Below are 16,625 nucleotides of genomic sequence, written 5' to 3'. Positions count from 1 at the left end.
GTTTTATCATTTTTTAATTTCTAGCTCAGATAAGTGGCTTTATCACTGTCTGATTTTGGGGTCATTTTTTGAAAAAATGTAAGGCTATAGCCTTGCAAAAATGGTCAAATTTGGTGAAATTTTTTTTTCGCCTAAAACCACACTGCGCATACTCTACACAAGCATTTGTTACTTCTAAACTGTAAAGTTTCATCATTGTTTGATTTCTAGCTGAAATAAATCGCTTTTTCAGTGTAAGATTTCGTGGTCATTTTCTGAAAAATGCCAGGCTATAGGCTTGCAAAAGCAAGGATGAAGACACATTTTTTTGCAAAATACTAATGGTTATGTTTTACATGTTTTAAATTTTTGGTATGAAGAACAAGACTCGTATTTGGGAAGGTATGATTGTTATAAACTAGTATTTAACAAGGTTTTGTGAAATTCAATGTTTGCTTTGCTCGTGAGGCCTAGGATATCAAACTTTCAGTTACTTGTCAAAGTTAAACAGGAGTTATAATGTACAGTGTTTAGATAGGAGGATTTCATTTTGGTATAGGGATTTAGGAAGTCCTTTTTTAAAAATTACTTTGAAACCTATTGATATCCAGAAATTGATATCCAGAAAAGAGAAAAGAACTTACAACTCATTACCGTGACATATCTTTATAATGTTGCTTGAATGTTTAACTAAAGGAGAAAAGCCTCTCACTCCTACAACAACAACAAGTAGGAAACAATCAATAATCAACAAAGCTAAAATCCAATTCACATTTCTTCACAAGTCAAACAAGTCTTTACCGCAATCATCAGAGTTTTCAAGCTATTTTGATTCCTCTTTCTTCGTCTTTGTTATTCTTTCTTTCAATTTCATTCTCAAGTAATAACTATATCAATAAACAAGAATGCTCAGCAAAGTTGAGAATTCAAGGTGTGTTAACATGTCAACACAAAAATTAATCTAACATTTTTCCAGTTAGTATATGAAAAATATTAAATTTCAGTATGCACCAAATGTCTTTGTGTGGATGAAAAAGCCATGTAAAATTAAGTGTTTCTATATGGATCAAAAATTATTTTTAACCTAATTTATGCTGCAGTTCATTACATCAGAGTCTTTAAAGTCTTGAATTAGCCACTTGGGGCTTTAGTTTTTTGAGAAAATCGTAAATGAAAGTCAATACTTCGAGAGTCGAGTCATTGATGACTACAATTGATGACTACAATTGAATAGTGATGAATACAATTGAAATTTATAGGCTTTAGAATTTGTCAATCGTAACGAATCTAATTCCTTATAGTGTATATTTTGTTTGATATTCCTACACTTGTTACATGTAAATAAATGTTGTTTACTTACTCCTCCAGTTGGCATTCTTGCCACAAATGCTCCTCATGTTTACATCTCCATGGAATAAATTTATTATCAAGTTGGCATTTTTGCAGTGGAATTAAAAGATGAGCACAGTAATCTCGCAAGTGTAAAGGCAACTGCGCATCTGCCATCTCTTTAGAAGTGGCTTGCATTTCTAAAAATAATAACTGACACTTGAAAAAGAGATCTTATTACCATTATATGTCTTTAACATTGTTTATCTTGGTTCCTTTCTAGCTAATAATGTCTCAAGAACTATCTAGAAATATGCAAAATAACTGAGTTATTCTGTCACACTCCGCAGTCATAGCTATAAATAATGGAAATCTATAAACTTTGCTTCACTGCTCAAACTTTCTAGAGCATTAAGTCGGATACTTGCAGTTCTGAGCATGTTTTTCTTTGCACCATTACTTGTGTAGCAATGAAAGTCCCTTGGTCTAAGTTTTCTATCTCTAGGTTTACACATGAAGATTTCCTTTTCCCTGCCAGACTGCCTAGTAGGTAGTTGATTAATTGCCAGTTTACATAGAATCATAGAATCTTTGCCCCAAAATAATAGAAAGTAGAAATTAGACCTTTCAAAAAAATAAAGCAAAGTATACAAGCTCTACACTCCCCTCACAAAAGTATTGCACCACCTTGTTTAAAATGGCAGCACTTTTTGTCAACATTTCGACAATACAAAACATTTGAATGCATGAATTGGGTGGAATTGTTTCAGTGTTTCAGTAGTAATAAACAGAGAAGTGGGTAAACAAAAAAATTGATGTTAGAGGGGGAGCGAATTTGTCTGTTTTATTTCACCATTCCACATCAAAGGACAGTAAAAGACATGAAACTCAACGCTGAGCAAAGTTTTGCAGCTCAAAATTTTTCCAAACAAAAAATAATGAGTGTCTTACACAAATGTAAAATAAAAATTTACCTGCGTAAAAGGAAACCATTTTTACAACAATTTGTTTCCAAACAAGAAGAATTCAAGTTTTTCTGTGGTGTCCATCAAGTCCAGATTTGTACATCATTGAAAATGTTTGGCTTTGTATGAAAAACATTACGAACCATGGTTTAAAAGGTTCTTGAAGAACCAAAGAATTGTTGATTAAAAGAATTTTTCAGGTTTGGAATGAAATTTCACAATAACACATTGCCCAATTATATGCAATCAATTTAAGACGGCATAAAGCGGTTTCAAAAGTTCACAGCTCCCGTCAAAATATTAAAATTTGAAACTTTTAAAAGATGTTTTGAAACTATTATTTTAAAAAAAGTGCTCTAAAAAGATTGAAGTTTTGATTGGTGGTTGTTTCACTTCCAATCCACTCCCATTCGCCACTTAAAAGCACATTCAATTCGCATAACAATAGCTTTCGATAATTCTTGCACCAATTTCCTTCCTTCAAAGTGGTGCAATACTTTTGTGAGGGAAGTGGGGAATGTATATGAATTCCTCTAATGTAAAATAAAAATGGTATCTGATAAGGTGGCTATCAAAAATATGTTGCGTTTTCGCATCGACCGGCCGACTCCGTTTTCCAGCAAAATCCTGATTCGGAAAGTCAAAAAAATTGTCAGGTTTTTTTTAAATGATAAGAAATATGTTTGAATGTCTCCACAATTGAACAATCAAAGTCAGTGTACGCTGCTCTCATTGCATTTGAATATCCTTTTGTCTGATTTTGGACAAACATACCTCTGAATTCTATAGAAAGCCATTGTGAAGGAGATAACGAAAAAGTTCTTCCTCACGTCTTGATAATATGTCTTTAACTCACCCCCTGGATTGAGCACGTCTTCAACCCATCCCATAAAGTGCTTGATGAAGCTGCATCATGGAAGTTGAAGTCAAAATTGGTCATTTTAATGTAGTTTTTTTGGTACCAGGTCGTTCTGGCCACTGGTGAAAGCATAGAGAAGGTAAACATACATGCGTACATGCTTTTTATTAATAGCCTCTACTTGACATTACCAATTGGATTAGTTAGATTTTTCTAATTTTGGAAAACCCGACAAGATTTCGTTTTGAGAGGGCAATAAGGACCTAAACGCAACATATTTTTATAGACGCCTAAACTGGCTTATCTGCAGTCACAGAAGTAAGGATGGCACCTTCATGAGATACAACCTCTTAGTGCACCCACAGGAATCTGTATCATTTGAATACGTCTTGTATGTAAAATTGTAAATAAAAATAGACTGGTCCTAGTCCAGATTGGAATTTTTGCCTTGTGCAGGGGATAAATCCCCCTACCCCCCTGCACATCAAGTATTAGCCGCAGTTGCAGCCACGCAATTTCTATTAAAATGATTCTTCCAGCTGCACTGTCCCCTAATACTTTGGAGAACAATCGTCTTTTTTCTAAAACAATGGGAAAACAATAGGCTTTCCCCCCAATATTTGATCAAGTGTCCGCCCCTGCACACGAGGCTGGTTTCTTGTATACCAAAGGATTTTTTTATCAAATTGGGAGTAGAATACACATGGGACAGGATGATCTAATTAATTACAATTAACAAAACTTTCAAATTTTGTGCAGCCTTTGGTATACGGAAAGTATTCTCACCTGGTTGGGTTCCCCCTCGTTCTTAATTTTAGGAATTAATGAAAAATGTTTATCTTTGCTATATATATATATTGTTTTTACCACCACTAATGATGTTACTAATGTTTTTCTCTGAAATGTATACCCAAAAGTTATATACCAAAAGTTAATTTGCAAATGCGCAATTTTCGTGGACGTGAAACAGATCCCCCGGGTGCATCTTTCAAAGATTCCAATCTGGGGCCTAGTTAGTAGTTTGTCATAATAGTTATCAAACAGTTTCAAGGAATCATGGTAACACCACACCATTTCTAACTTTAAGACTACCTCATTTTACATCAAATGACAAACTAATAGAAATGAAATCTGTTTCCTTGCCTTTCTTTCTGTATCTAAGTCCCAGAAAGTCTTCATCTCTCAATTCTGCCTGCGCCATATTTGATGCACCAAAGTGGACGTCCTCGTATCCAAACGGCCTCTCTTTGAATATTTATGATAAACTTATTTCAGTGCCAACCACTGATCTCAAAAAAATCTTTTTTTAAAGGACAAGTGACACGCTTTTGGCGCCAAATTTTTTTTTTCTTTTAACTTAAAGTATAATGCTGTATGAGAGTGTTGTTGAAATATTTTTCCTTTCTGATTTCATTTTCCCACTTAAAAACCCATTTGAAATTATGGCGGGAAATGAATCACGTGACACCGTGACGTAGATTGTGATAATTTGTTATTGCTGCTACTGGTATAGAGTGCAATATTAACGTTTACAACACGCTTGTAAACGAATACAGTTCGTCTGGACCTGTCGCGTCGTGTTTCGTAAACTCTCTATCAATTACAGGAAAATTCTGAGTTATCACAATGTACGTCATAGGGTCACGTGATACAAAGCAAAATCGCGCCCCCTGCGCCCCCTGATTAGAATTTTTTGTTCCAAACCAGGAAAAACTTACTTCTAAAAGATGATCTATAAGTTAATGAAAAGAAACGATAGGGTGAAAAGTGTGTCACTTGTCCTTTAAATAAGTGATCTTCTTTTAATGAACTAATGTTGGATCTCGTTCCCAGTCATGATTAGCAATACACATTATTTTACAAGAAAGCTCTTTTCAGCCCAGCTTTCAAACTTTCTTAGCTATTTCCTAGTTCAAGCACTAAAACTTTCTTAACACTTTCTTAACATAAAATTGGAAATTGAATGTGATCGAGAAGATGAAATGCTATAAATATGCTTGAGATAAAATCGCGAACAGCTCTTTATTTTATCTTGATGATGTGCTACATTTCTTCACAAAAACAGCCCTAAGGGAGACAATTTCTATACAGACACTTCTTAGCATCTTAGGAAAACCTTAGAAAATTCCTGTCCAGCACATTTTTGTCACAGAAAAGAAAAATTTCACCTTTGCACGGCAATTTCCTTTGAAATTTTCAACATCAAATTTTTTCAACTGGTTTCAAAGTCCAGCCCTAAATTTTCTTAAATTTTTGAAGGACTTAATAAAATAATTCTTTTATTAAAAACGTATAACAGTTAGCCGGCGTGCAGACTCGGTGCCTCTGTTGCCTTTTCCCTACCTTTCCTTTGAGTTGAATTAAAATGACTCCGCCATTTACGTAAAATTTAGACCAAAATATGCATAACTGTTCAATTAAGCTCAAATGTCACAAACTGAAACTGCCACAAATTTTTTGACAGCAATCGGAGTCTACTTGAATACCACGAGAATAATCCTGGCATATAACGTGAATAAGGATAGGTTTTTAGCTATGGGGGGTCCTGGGTGCTCTCATAGGGTAATTTCTCTACCAATTGCTCCTACAAGATGCCCATATTGTAAAACTTATCATTATAGGAACTTTTTGTCACTGCCTTTTCTGCTAAAGGTGCTACACTCTTATTTATAAGCATACTATAATATTTTTCCCAGCTTCGATAATCTTCAGAAATTGTTATTTTTGAGCCTAGATGTATTCTTAGGAAGGTATTCCTGTTTTCTAAATTATTTTATTCTTTCAGATGAAAATTGGTTTGCCTTCAAATAGAAACCAGACCTTTATGAAAAAAATAGATATGTTGGTCATGCAATGCTCTGTTGCAACTGTAAAAAAATATGAAAAAATTATGCTAGTTGAGGCTGAGCAATATTCCAGGCACCGTGGAGCAGCAGGGGCTGGGGGGGCTTTAGCCAAATATTAAGTATCAAACTACCAGAAAAGCCTCTTTTTATACGATTTTAGCCCCCCCCCCATTTTTTAGACCCCTCACTTTTCTCAACGCTCCGTGGTGCCTGTATTCTTATAATATTCTAAAATTCTGGATGATTCTGAGCCTGAATATTAATATAAGCAATATTCTTATAAAAAAGAATAATAAGTGATTATGCGAATAATAATTTGTAATAATTAATCGATCTCAGCCACCTGACCAAAATGACATCTTCCGTTCGTCAAGATTGGGCGTTGTTGGAGGTAGAGGTGAAGCACGTGTGAAATTGTGAGTTTTACTGTTTTGCTAGATTCTCTAATCAGCCTTATTAACCTCTTATTGTGTACTTCATCTTTCCATTTTATAGGGCAGGCCTTAAATGAGTCACAATGTAGCTGCGTACACTTGTTACTTCGTATTGCATTTATTTATCCGTATGCACACAAACATGCCTTTCGTGACTGACCGTAGGCCGTTTGTTGTTGGAGGGTGGCATGTGCAGCGAATCCGCAATGTAGATATTTCATGCGTCCTGTTTGCTTTTAGAACTTCATAACCCAACGAATAACGCCTTGTAGGATACAGACATCATTTATAAACTTTTATGGAAATTTAAAGCAGAAATTTAAATCAAGATTTTTTGATCATTTTTTTATCGAAAGATCTTGAAGGCCGACGGCAGGAAAAGATAGCATCAAGTAGATAAATAATGCTATCTTGAAAAGATAGAGAATGTAATTTTTCTAGAATTTTATGTGAATTTTTTCCTCCAGTTCTTTGTTTAGTGTGTGCTCGACTCTCGAATGGAGGAATATTTTGAAATTTTTTGGAAGAAAATAAAGGTTTGAATCATTAAAGTGGATTTCCATAAAATTTGTAGGCTGTACAATACAAAGCATCAGCACAAGGGTCAAGTTAATTTGTTGCTTGCTTTCCAAACATTGTTGTCAAATTTTACTTCAATCTACCTGCCTGCGAATTTCGGGAAGAGCTTTTCAAACTTAAAACTGCGTTGCAGGGTTTTCGTTTCAAAATGTTTGCTTCCAAATGTCTAAAAGATAAGTTTTCAAGGATTTCAAGACCTTGTGTAGGCTTTATTTCAATTTTTGAAAGTTTGTAACATGATCTATCCCGTCGTGATTAGCAGACAAGAGTCCCTGAGTGATTGACAAGCGATAACAAAGCGGTAATACACCTAGCCAAAATAATTTGATAATTGCTGTAAAATTGATCACGGGGGAGTCCGCTCGGCTGCACGCTTCTCGGACTGCCAAGAACTTGGACGTGTTCAGTTTTTCGGTATTTGAAATATAATTTTTATCAAAAAACGAAAAATTTGGAACGCTTCACGAATTTGCGTGTCATCCTTGCGCAGGGGCCATGCTAATCTTCTCTGTATCGTTCCAATTTTAGTATATGTGAAGCCGAAGCTTGCACGTATAGTGGATGCTCGCCATTTTGTTTCCAAGGACAATCCCTTGCACGTGTCGTTGTAAAGGGCTTAAATAAGCCGCTGTTTTAAATACGCATGCGTCTTTGTAAGCGTTTTCTCGATATTCTGAGCGTTGTAATATGCATTTTCCCCAAAAAATACGTTTTTCTACGGTTTATGCGGTATTTCATCAGTAAGTACCGAATTTCATGCTCGTATCGTTAGGCCCTTTCAGAGTTTGTTTAAAATGCACAACTTGACCGACTCGTGGCATGTCTGCCCTAACCAAATGGTTTACAAACCTTGAAAATGTACCAAAGTTGTGTTTGTACGAACTCTCCATCTCTCCATATCTCCTACATCTCGTTGAATTCCCGAAACGGGGGTTGTTGCTCTTCTCTCTATTTTGATTGATGTTTTCTCTCATCAAGGTTGTCTGCGTATTCATGGAATTTTAACGGTGTAATTATTGCTGATTGTTTTTTCGAGTGCTTGTTTTGAAAGTCAAGAGGTCCAATTTTCGTTGACACGGCAGCAGCAGCTCGCTCAAGGGGAACGAATTTGACTCTTTTGATACAAAAGCACAGAAACTACTGCCGACTTATGGGAAACGCCCCCAAAAAACATTTTTTAAATGTTTACAGTTTTCGTAAAATGTTTTCAACCGCATCCTTTTTCGCTCGTTGCTGCCAACCGGGTCCTCCAAAAGTATGGTGTGATCGTACAATCGTGCATCCTGGACACGGCTAAGTGACATTATGACAAATGTTTTTATAGGCATAGAAGGCAAAAACTAAAAAAACCAATGTGTGAAAAAGTGTAAAATCCAAAACGGTAAACGAAAAAAGGAGATAAGGAGTAGTCACTACCACCTGGTTACAGCCACAAACCCAAATGGGGGTGGAGGGGAGGGTGGTTGTGTGTGTCCCGTGGTTGTGTGTGTCCCTTGTATGTTTAAGCAATTAGTCTGAAAATGGGCAGAAAAAAGCAACTCATCAACCAGAAACCCACGAGGGACATTTCGGGGCTTTAATTCGGTATGTCCATTTCTCTTAGGTGCCCCTCGCAATCCTGCGTCCAGGATCACGGTTACAAACGAAAATTTACAAGTGAAAATTTATATATATAATATAACGATCAAGAAAAAGTGGCAATTGACACAGAGTACTTATTAAAGTACTGTAGAGTGTAGGGGGGACTTTGAGTGGGTGGGGATAAACATGGTACGTCGTGGCTCTGGGAACAAAGAGTTGGGAGAAGTGGGAAGGGTTAAGTGTATAGCCTGTACATAGCGGCATAAAGTCAGAGTTGGCGGGGTTGGGTGTGGCTATGGGAAGGGAGGGCCAAATGGGTTGGGAAAAGGAGGAAATAGGGTACCTGATCTTGAAATGGGTTTGTATGGATAAAGTGGATGGAAATTAACATGACCGTTGAAAGCTTGGGACAAGGGGGCTTATCTGTTTCAAGGCCCCAATTGAGGCCCCAATTAATTAATGTAAACTTTGTATTTTGAACATGTGCATGTTTCCTTGTTTCGGACGCCCCAATATCGTTGTCCATAGGGAATGTGGCGAGATTATTGGTGGGACAAATGTTTTTTTTGTTATATCAGCGAGCTATTGTAAAATCACACTTACGAATACACCTGATGGAATTGCACTGAAAAAGCCTTTGATTTGAACATGAAGTTGAATTGTTATATCTCCAATACGAGAAAATATAACGTTGAAAAATACCGGGCACAGTGGCCGACTCAAATAGTTCTTTATTGTGACATCTGGAAAAATGTATTTTTAGAATTTTCGACTTTTCGCCCCATTATCCAGGGAACATACGCTAAAAAATTCGCAAACAAGACATAATGAATCATCCACCCTATTTCAACTATTTTTACAGATTTCTTTTGTGTCCCTCAACCACCCACCCAATTTTTCTGATTTGTTCCCGGTTTGTTACTGTACCAACCGACCACCCATGAGTTGTGGTGACCAATGTTTATTTTTACGAAACCATTTAAATGTATGACACAGGGGGTGTCTGTTTCCATCCGTCCAAATAAATGGTTCAATAAACGAGGAGTTGCTTGTCATAACAGTAGCAAAAAGGCTCAATGAAATTTTGTTTAAAAAGTACATGGCTTTGCAGATTGATTTTTTTCTTTCGTAAAAAGATTCAATATGAATAAAGTAAGACTATTTGATTAAGTCTGTTGAAGTCGATGCAGTTGAACAGTCGAGGATGCAATTTAGTGCTCGTTTATTCGTATCTTAAACCCTATTGCTTATTCGTGCATTCATTGAAAATCATACAACTTGAAAAAAATCTACCAGTCACAGGAAAAAAATAAATTTCACTCCACAGAATCCCGTATTGGAACAACGACAGACCGATTGCGAAGCGGGGAAGAGAGCAGTGGATGGAAGAAAACATCAAATTTAGTAAAAACTGGGGGGCCAAGCAAGGGGCCGAGAGAATTTCTGGAGACGATGCCCCCCTGACCCCCCGTAGAAACGCCACTGATAGCCTGTGCCCCTGTAGCCGTATTTTAGCCTATTTATAAGATACTAATCCGATTTTGCACATTCAAAAAGATTCCATAATTCTCTTTCAAGTTATTATATCTAAATTCACAAATTTTATGATATAAATACTAGAGGTGACATAGCATGAGAGGGCCGGTGCCTCAGGGGGATGGCAGTTGGGCATTGCCCCCCCCCCCGACTTTTTTCACTTTTAAAGATTGAAACTGATAAGATTAACCTCCAAGATTTTTGCCACAACCAGGCTAGGAGGGGTAAGAGAAACATTGCATTTACATTGAAGCCCCCCCTCCAATTTAGGATCGGTGATGCGGGCCCTGCTCGTTACCTCGCGAACCGGAAACTTCCGTAAAACTGGGGTAACACTTTTAGATGTGTTTGATGATTTGCACATATTTTTGTAGAGATCTCGTTATGAGAATCAGAAACCCGCTAGATCCCTGAAAAATGAAAATCAGGAAGTACTTTTATAGTTTCTGAAATAAGGAAAATTTTTCATGTGGGGAATATTTCTTTTAATTTTTGTGTTTTGCTTAAATTTATTTTAAGCTTAAAAGTTATTTTTTCTAGAAAAAGTTTTGGGCAACTACAGCATTGTCAACCCCATTCTTTCATTCAATTTTAGGGCGTATGCACAGGCCAATATACGGTCTGTCGATTGGAACTCTTCATGAAATAATTGACTGATTCATCGAAATTTCATGGTTAATGAAAAGCCAAATTACTTTGTAATTATATTTCAATATTAGTGTATACTAACATGGTGTATATCAGGGAAGCCAGAACGACCAAGGGGCAAGGCGGCGGGCTTGAGTAAAAGGGCATTTGAAAAAATTCATTCCCAGCTACCAACAATTCTTTCGTAATAGTCATTTTGTTTCGATCTTCTGTCGGTATCTTAAAAATTGGCTAAATTTTGGCATAAGAAGTTTCTTCACAAGTATCGAGAAATGTCGTCATAAATAAGACACTACAGTCTGGATTTCATATGAATTTCGTGGATTTCCTACTAAAGGCTGGTGTCAAGGGCACTTCTATGAAAAGGGCACATTAGCCCCCCTTGCCCCTCCTATCAAAAGGCAACAGGGGCGGTTGAAGGGTAGCTATGTAGCAAAGAGCAATTAGGGGTTGCTCCGCCCCTTCCACGAAATTTCTCATGGAGACATGCGAGCCCCCATGTGGCTGGTACCTATGCCTTTAAACAAATGTTTAGTACCATGCCGTCTAACAAACCCTTTTTGCTTACTTCGTCATATCAGACTGATTATTTCAACTGTAGAAGAAATTCTCACAACCAAAGCAATTGGCGTTTACTAATAGTGGAATGTTGATAGCTGTGTTCTTTTAGGGGGACGAGGGGTTATAAAAATGGGAACACCCGTAAAAGCAGACCGTTAAAAGACTTCGAAAATACATCATGGTGTTTGGGGGGCCACTCCTGCCCCCCCCCCCATTATTGACTTGCCCTTACTATTGTGTCATTTAGTAATATCTTAAAGCCACATTGTTGCATTCATATAACTTAAAACTCTTTGAATTCTCTTTTGCAGAACGCTGTGATGAATGGTATTCCATTTGATAATGAAGCTTGAATCAAACACTTTATTGTTACTTTGTCACTGCTCAGAAGTCGTTGGGATGTTCCTGCATGTCCATCAAGAGCATTTGGGCTAAATAACGTGGATATTCTCCGACTGGAACAATCTTGGAAATTTTCGTATGGCAGTATAATTAAATGAAAATGATGATCTTATTAGGGACGTCAGCAGACTGCCCCAGGTTTTTGGAAGAGAGTCTCCTTTACAAGTACCTCTTTTCTTGAGGGATAGTGCCCCTTCCTATTGGTGCTCTCTAACGTTGAAATTTTTCCGAAGTCTTATCCTCCAATCATTTTATACTGTATCAATATTTGTATTCGCTATAAATAGGTATAATTGCTCGCATGTTACAAATGTATATATATACTTGTATTTGCTATATATATATGATATTTGGTTCTCTTGGATTGACTTGCCTACCAACACTTGTTTCAAAAATATTCGAAAAAGTCACGTTGTTTAGCTGAATCGCTTTTGATTTATTCATACATGACTCCTCGAATGCTGAATATCAAAGTATAAATTTAGATACATTTTTAACTGTTGAACTCGCGAGTATTCAGAGTAAATATTTTAATTTTATTTTGACAGCTGAGTTTATTTAGTCCCAAGAAAAGGAAAAAGAGTTGAGTCTTAGGTAGGTTGCAATAGATTTGTGGATGCAATTCCGGCATGATAACGGATTTAAGTTTTCCTTGCACATAAAATTGTAACAATGTAAATTGTATGTACTGGAGCCTAAAAGTGATGCGTCCATAACTCGTTTGCGGATAAGAACCCCCTCCCCAAACAAGCCCTCTTAGGATTTTAGAGTAGCAGTTGTGCAGAGTTGTGAATTTCATTCTATTTTCATGCCAGGCTAATGATTTTGCCAGGATAGATAGCTTTAGCAATCTTGTGTTGAATTTGACAATTTCTTAAGTAAATCTTGGATTGGACGATATCAGTTCTATCTTATTGACCTTATTTGCTTGTTTGTTTTGCACACGTCTTCTTGCAAACTTCTGAAATGACTAGTATCACTGTCATGAAAGGCTTACAAGTAACTGTAATTTGATACTAAATAAATGTAGTTATTTTCGGTTGAATGAAACTGGCAAGCTAGAAATTGTGGTCTAAAATGGTTTTTCTGTTTGTTGCCTCACGTCTCTGTAGCCACGACATTCTTTACTGAATGGCACCAGTCTTGTTTCATTGATATTAGAGGAAGAAATATATACTGCATAGAGCCGTGGAAAACTTCTTTTGAGAGCAATAACTTTGTAGTTACAAACAGGACCTTCGTAAGACCAACTACCCCTGCTACCCTGGGTCCCGAACGCATTTTACGATTAAGTGGTAATCCTGTAATAATGGCCTAGGGCAAAGAAAGGAGTTTGTTATTTACTAATTAACAACAATACAAATTTAGCAAAAAATACTGGAATTGCATACCTTTGTTTACGGTGAGATCTTCCGCCTTCGTGTTCTTGGAAAACTGGCAACGAAAAGGAGGCTTCTTGGGCATTTTGAAAGCAACATGCCTAGGCCACAGGGTAGAGATTTTGTGTCCAGGTCGAACAGCAAGGAAAATCCTCGAAGTTGCAAGACGCGATTACAATATCGCTTGCAGAAATGTTAGCCTTGGTTGGCGTAGCATTTTATACTTTTAAATTCATAATACAGCTGTTGAAATATTCATGGCAATGGTGTCTATCAATGGTAGAACGACATCACTGTTATATAAGTATCCAGGCCTATCGTGGATTTTCTTTCATGATGCCATGTCTAGTGAACCAAATTATGCATAGAATAGCTGGAATTCGCATCGTAAAGTTCGAAGGGTCCGGTCTCAATGATGAGATAAACGAAATGTTAAAGCCTGAAAAGTCTTTGTTGGATAATGATTTTCAGGCATACTTGCTGAATTTGAAACAACCAAAGAGGAGATTGGAGGATAATAAGGAAAAGAAACTTGCTGCAGTATCTAGCTGCATTTTTGATATTATTTCTGGGATTATTTTTGCTTTGATAGCACATTATTATATTTCATTTGACGACTTGGCCATACTATTTACCAAGTGGAGGGATTCGACTCATGGATTTCTAAATGAATTGCTTGATTGGCTGGTTGGAGCTCCAGCTGGTCTTAAACTGAATCACGAGTTAACAATATTTCTGGGAAAATTTTTCCTTTATCATGTCTACATTTGGATTGGCTATTTATTAATTATGGAACCATATTATGTTCTTATTATAAAGATTATATTGTACTCAAGCTGTTTTGGTCTGTCAATTATGTTATCTCTTGCAAGTGATGCATTAAGCTTCTTGACATTCCATACTTACTGTTTCTATGTGTATGCAGCAAAGATCTACAAGCTACAGCTTCAAGGGCTGATATCTCTTGCTAGACTTTTAAGAGGTGAGTTTACATCCTGAATAAAGGAAATTAAAAGCCATAATAAAATTTTGCAAAGTGTCCAATGTATGGACCAATCTGCAGAGTATCACAGATGCATATATCGGATCAATTTGGTCTAATACCACAAAGAAAATGCACATTATGTGTGCTGCAAGCTAAAATATATCAGTTTCCAAAATTTGCTGACCTTCACTTGTTTTTTACAAATCATTATAAAAATGACTAGAAAAACAGACATATTGCATTTCATAACTCAGCAAAATAAATATTGCATCAGAACTTGAAGGATTTTGAATAAAAAAATAAAATTCTTAATATGAAGAGCATCAAAAGAATATTAAGTTATACTTATTTACAGCCCCCCCCCCCCCAAGACATAAGTTGGCCAGCCTGTTGACAGCCAAAATCTACCTTCAGCTTCTCAAATGTCGAAAAACAGATTTCTCTAAATGCATTTTTTTGTTTTATTTTGGAAAAGTAGAAAGGTAAAACATTCAATGACTAGCAGCTTTTGGGCTACAGGTTTTAATGTGGGAGACAAGACAGGCTCAAAAATCTTCAAAGATCCATATATGTTTCCAATTTTACTGTCTGCAGTTTTGTACATCCCTAATCACCACTATATAGCATGTAAACATTGATGCAGGAAACTTAATTTAAAAAACTTGTTTTGCTGAACATAACATGACTCTGTTCTTGATCTGATGCTGTATCAATCAAATACTAGTTCAGTGTTGCTAATATTTCTCAATTTGGATGACTACTTCTCAAAACTAAATGAAATGATACAAGATATTTGCAATGTGTTTTAACATTAAAATTTCATTTATATTATCTTCTTTCAGGGAAAAAATGGAACCCATTGCGAAACCGTGTGGACTCAATTCCTTTTGATGCAAATCAATTAGCATTTGGAACCATTCTGTTCACAATTTTTCTCTTTTTGCTCCCAACAACTGGAATCTACTACCTTGTTTTTACTCTTCTACGACTGCCAATACTTTTATTGAAGGCTGTTATATATTATGTCACTGGCATTCTCAACTCAATACCAATCTATGCAGTAGTTCAGAGAGTATTATCCTCAAGTCAGCCTGTTGGTATGTGCATATTTTTTGAATATGGTTTATGAAGGCAAGCCATAGTCTAAAGTGCTTTCCACTGCAACAATGCTGTGCTTGAAAAGATTACAATTTGCATCAAGATTTTCTGAAAATTAAGTTATATATAACTTCAAAGAATAAGATGTTATTTTCTTTTAAATGATATGTATTATATCATCATATATTATTTTTTACTATTTTCTTATTGACCTTTTTCTTCTCTACAAACATAATATCCTTGACATCAAAATTTTGATTATTTTCAAGAATTGCAAACCCCCATTCACTGCTTGAGCAGTATTTTACATCAAATAACAATATATTTAATTTTGATGGTTTTGCAGTGGTTGATGTTGAATTTATAAAATGAAAATTATGACTTCAACTATTGATTAACTTATTTAAACTGACTTAACTATGTTATGTTTCGTTGCAGATGGTGTCAGTATGAGACTTTTATATGGGAAACCAGAATCATTCAACAAAACAGAAAGCAGAGTTACCAAGGATTGTTCAACTGCAAAATTATGTTTAGCTGATGGTGTAGTGGTTAGAATGCTGTTTACCAAAGAATCAATTCAAGCTATATTAAAAAGAAAAACAAATTTTGGTTTAAAAAACTTTTTTTCACTTCCTATGCTTTTGAAGTCACTAATTTTTGGAGATGTAGTAAATTCACTTTATTCTCTCAAAGAAAAATAGTAAGCTTAAAGATAAATAATATGAATTAATAAAAAAACATTTTACTGTACTAGCATTGCAAACATTTGCAAGGAAATTGTTTGGTGATTGTTACAAAGTTTATATTTCATTGTTTTTATGGAATAAGGTTATGTAAAATAAACGGTTACCATAAATTTAGAGTACCACAATAAGGTTTTATTTTATGCGTTACATCACTAGTACCCATGCCTTTTTTTATTTGCAGACACTATAAAGTGTAAATACCCATGCTGTTTTCAGATATTTCAAATTTTAAGCTTATCACAAATGCTTATCAACTTTCAGTTTACCATTCATTTATTTAAGTTTAATTTCTCCTATGGTTGTTCTCAGCCATCAAAACATTTTTAGCAGCAAATTCTAACTAGTTACCCACCTTCAAATACATATCAAACTCCACTACTGTTTTTAGAAAATAAGAGGTCCGCTAACACAGATTTCAAGGGGGTAGCCCTGATGCTTTTGGTTTGATTTTAACAATTAACTAAACTTAACAATATTTTCGGTTTTCTAATTTGAAAAGGCGATTGGGAAATAATAGAATTTTGACAGGAACAACAAGGTAGCCAAAAGTTGATAAACTGTGACGAAAAACCCTAAATTCCAAGAATAACCCCTAGAGATTAGATCTGCACTATTCCCTGCTGGGAAATGAATAAAATCTTAGCCATACATCATGAAAAATCGAAAGTTTCTTTCCTTAAAATGAGCTGAGTGAT

At 35.8% G+C, this 16,625-nt stretch overlaps 2 protein-coding genes and 1 non-coding gene across 4 annotated transcripts; 1 reads left to right on the top strand and 2 right to left on the bottom strand.

The window, feature by feature from the left end:
* Nucleotides 1–629: 629 nt before the first annotated feature.
* LOC148959824 (NADH dehydrogenase [ubiquinone] 1 beta subcomplex subunit 7-like) lies at nucleotides 630–4,389 on the bottom strand. Of its 2 annotated transcripts, none has more exons than XM_089109777.1 (3): nucleotides 4,276–4,389; nucleotides 1,340–1,508; nucleotides 630–866 (listed from the first exon to the last, which is right to left on the bottom strand). In XM_089109777.1, the coding sequence occupies exons 1-3, from the start codon at nucleotides 4,331–4,333 to the stop codon at nucleotides 803–805; spliced, it is 291 nt and encodes a 96-aa protein (XP_088965903.1). In that variant the 5' UTR covers nucleotides 4,334–4,389; the 3' UTR covers nucleotides 630–802. The 2 variants fall into 2 exon arrangements, with proteins under 2 accessions (XP_088965903.1, XP_088965904.1); XM_089109778.1 differs by lacking the exon at nucleotides 4,276–4,389 and adding an exon at nucleotides 2,283–3,323.
* Nucleotides 4,390–6,199: 1,810 nt separating this feature from the next.
* Nucleotides 6,200–16,074, top strand: LOC135694933 (phosphatidylinositol N-acetylglucosaminyltransferase subunit Q). Its single transcript, XM_065213827.2, has 4 exons — nucleotides 6,200–6,394; nucleotides 11,629–14,080; nucleotides 14,926–15,180; nucleotides 15,620–16,074. The coding sequence occupies exons 2-4, from the start codon at nucleotides 13,291–13,293 to the stop codon at nucleotides 15,883–15,885; spliced, it is 1,311 nt and encodes a 436-aa protein (XP_065069899.2). The 5' UTR covers nucleotides 6,200–6,394; nucleotides 11,629–13,290; the 3' UTR covers nucleotides 15,886–16,074.
* On the bottom strand, nucleotides 7,437–7,543 carry LOC135695229 (U6 spliceosomal RNA). The gene has a single exon (XR_010517237.1). It is a non-coding gene; the product is annotated as a U6 spliceosomal RNA (small nuclear RNA).
* Nucleotides 16,075–16,625: the final 551 nt, after the last annotated feature.

The sequence above is a fragment of the Rhopilema esculentum genome, chromosome 8 (assembly GCF_057945365.1).
Source record: "Rhopilema esculentum isolate cy_ngs chromosome 8, ASM5794536v1, whole genome shotgun sequence".
NCBI classification, from domain to species: domain Eukaryota; kingdom Metazoa; phylum Cnidaria; class Scyphozoa; order Rhizostomeae; family Rhizostomatidae; genus Rhopilema; species Rhopilema esculentum.
The sequence above is the reverse complement of the archived record's forward strand: the minus strand, read 5'-3'. Positions and strand labels throughout refer to the sequence as shown.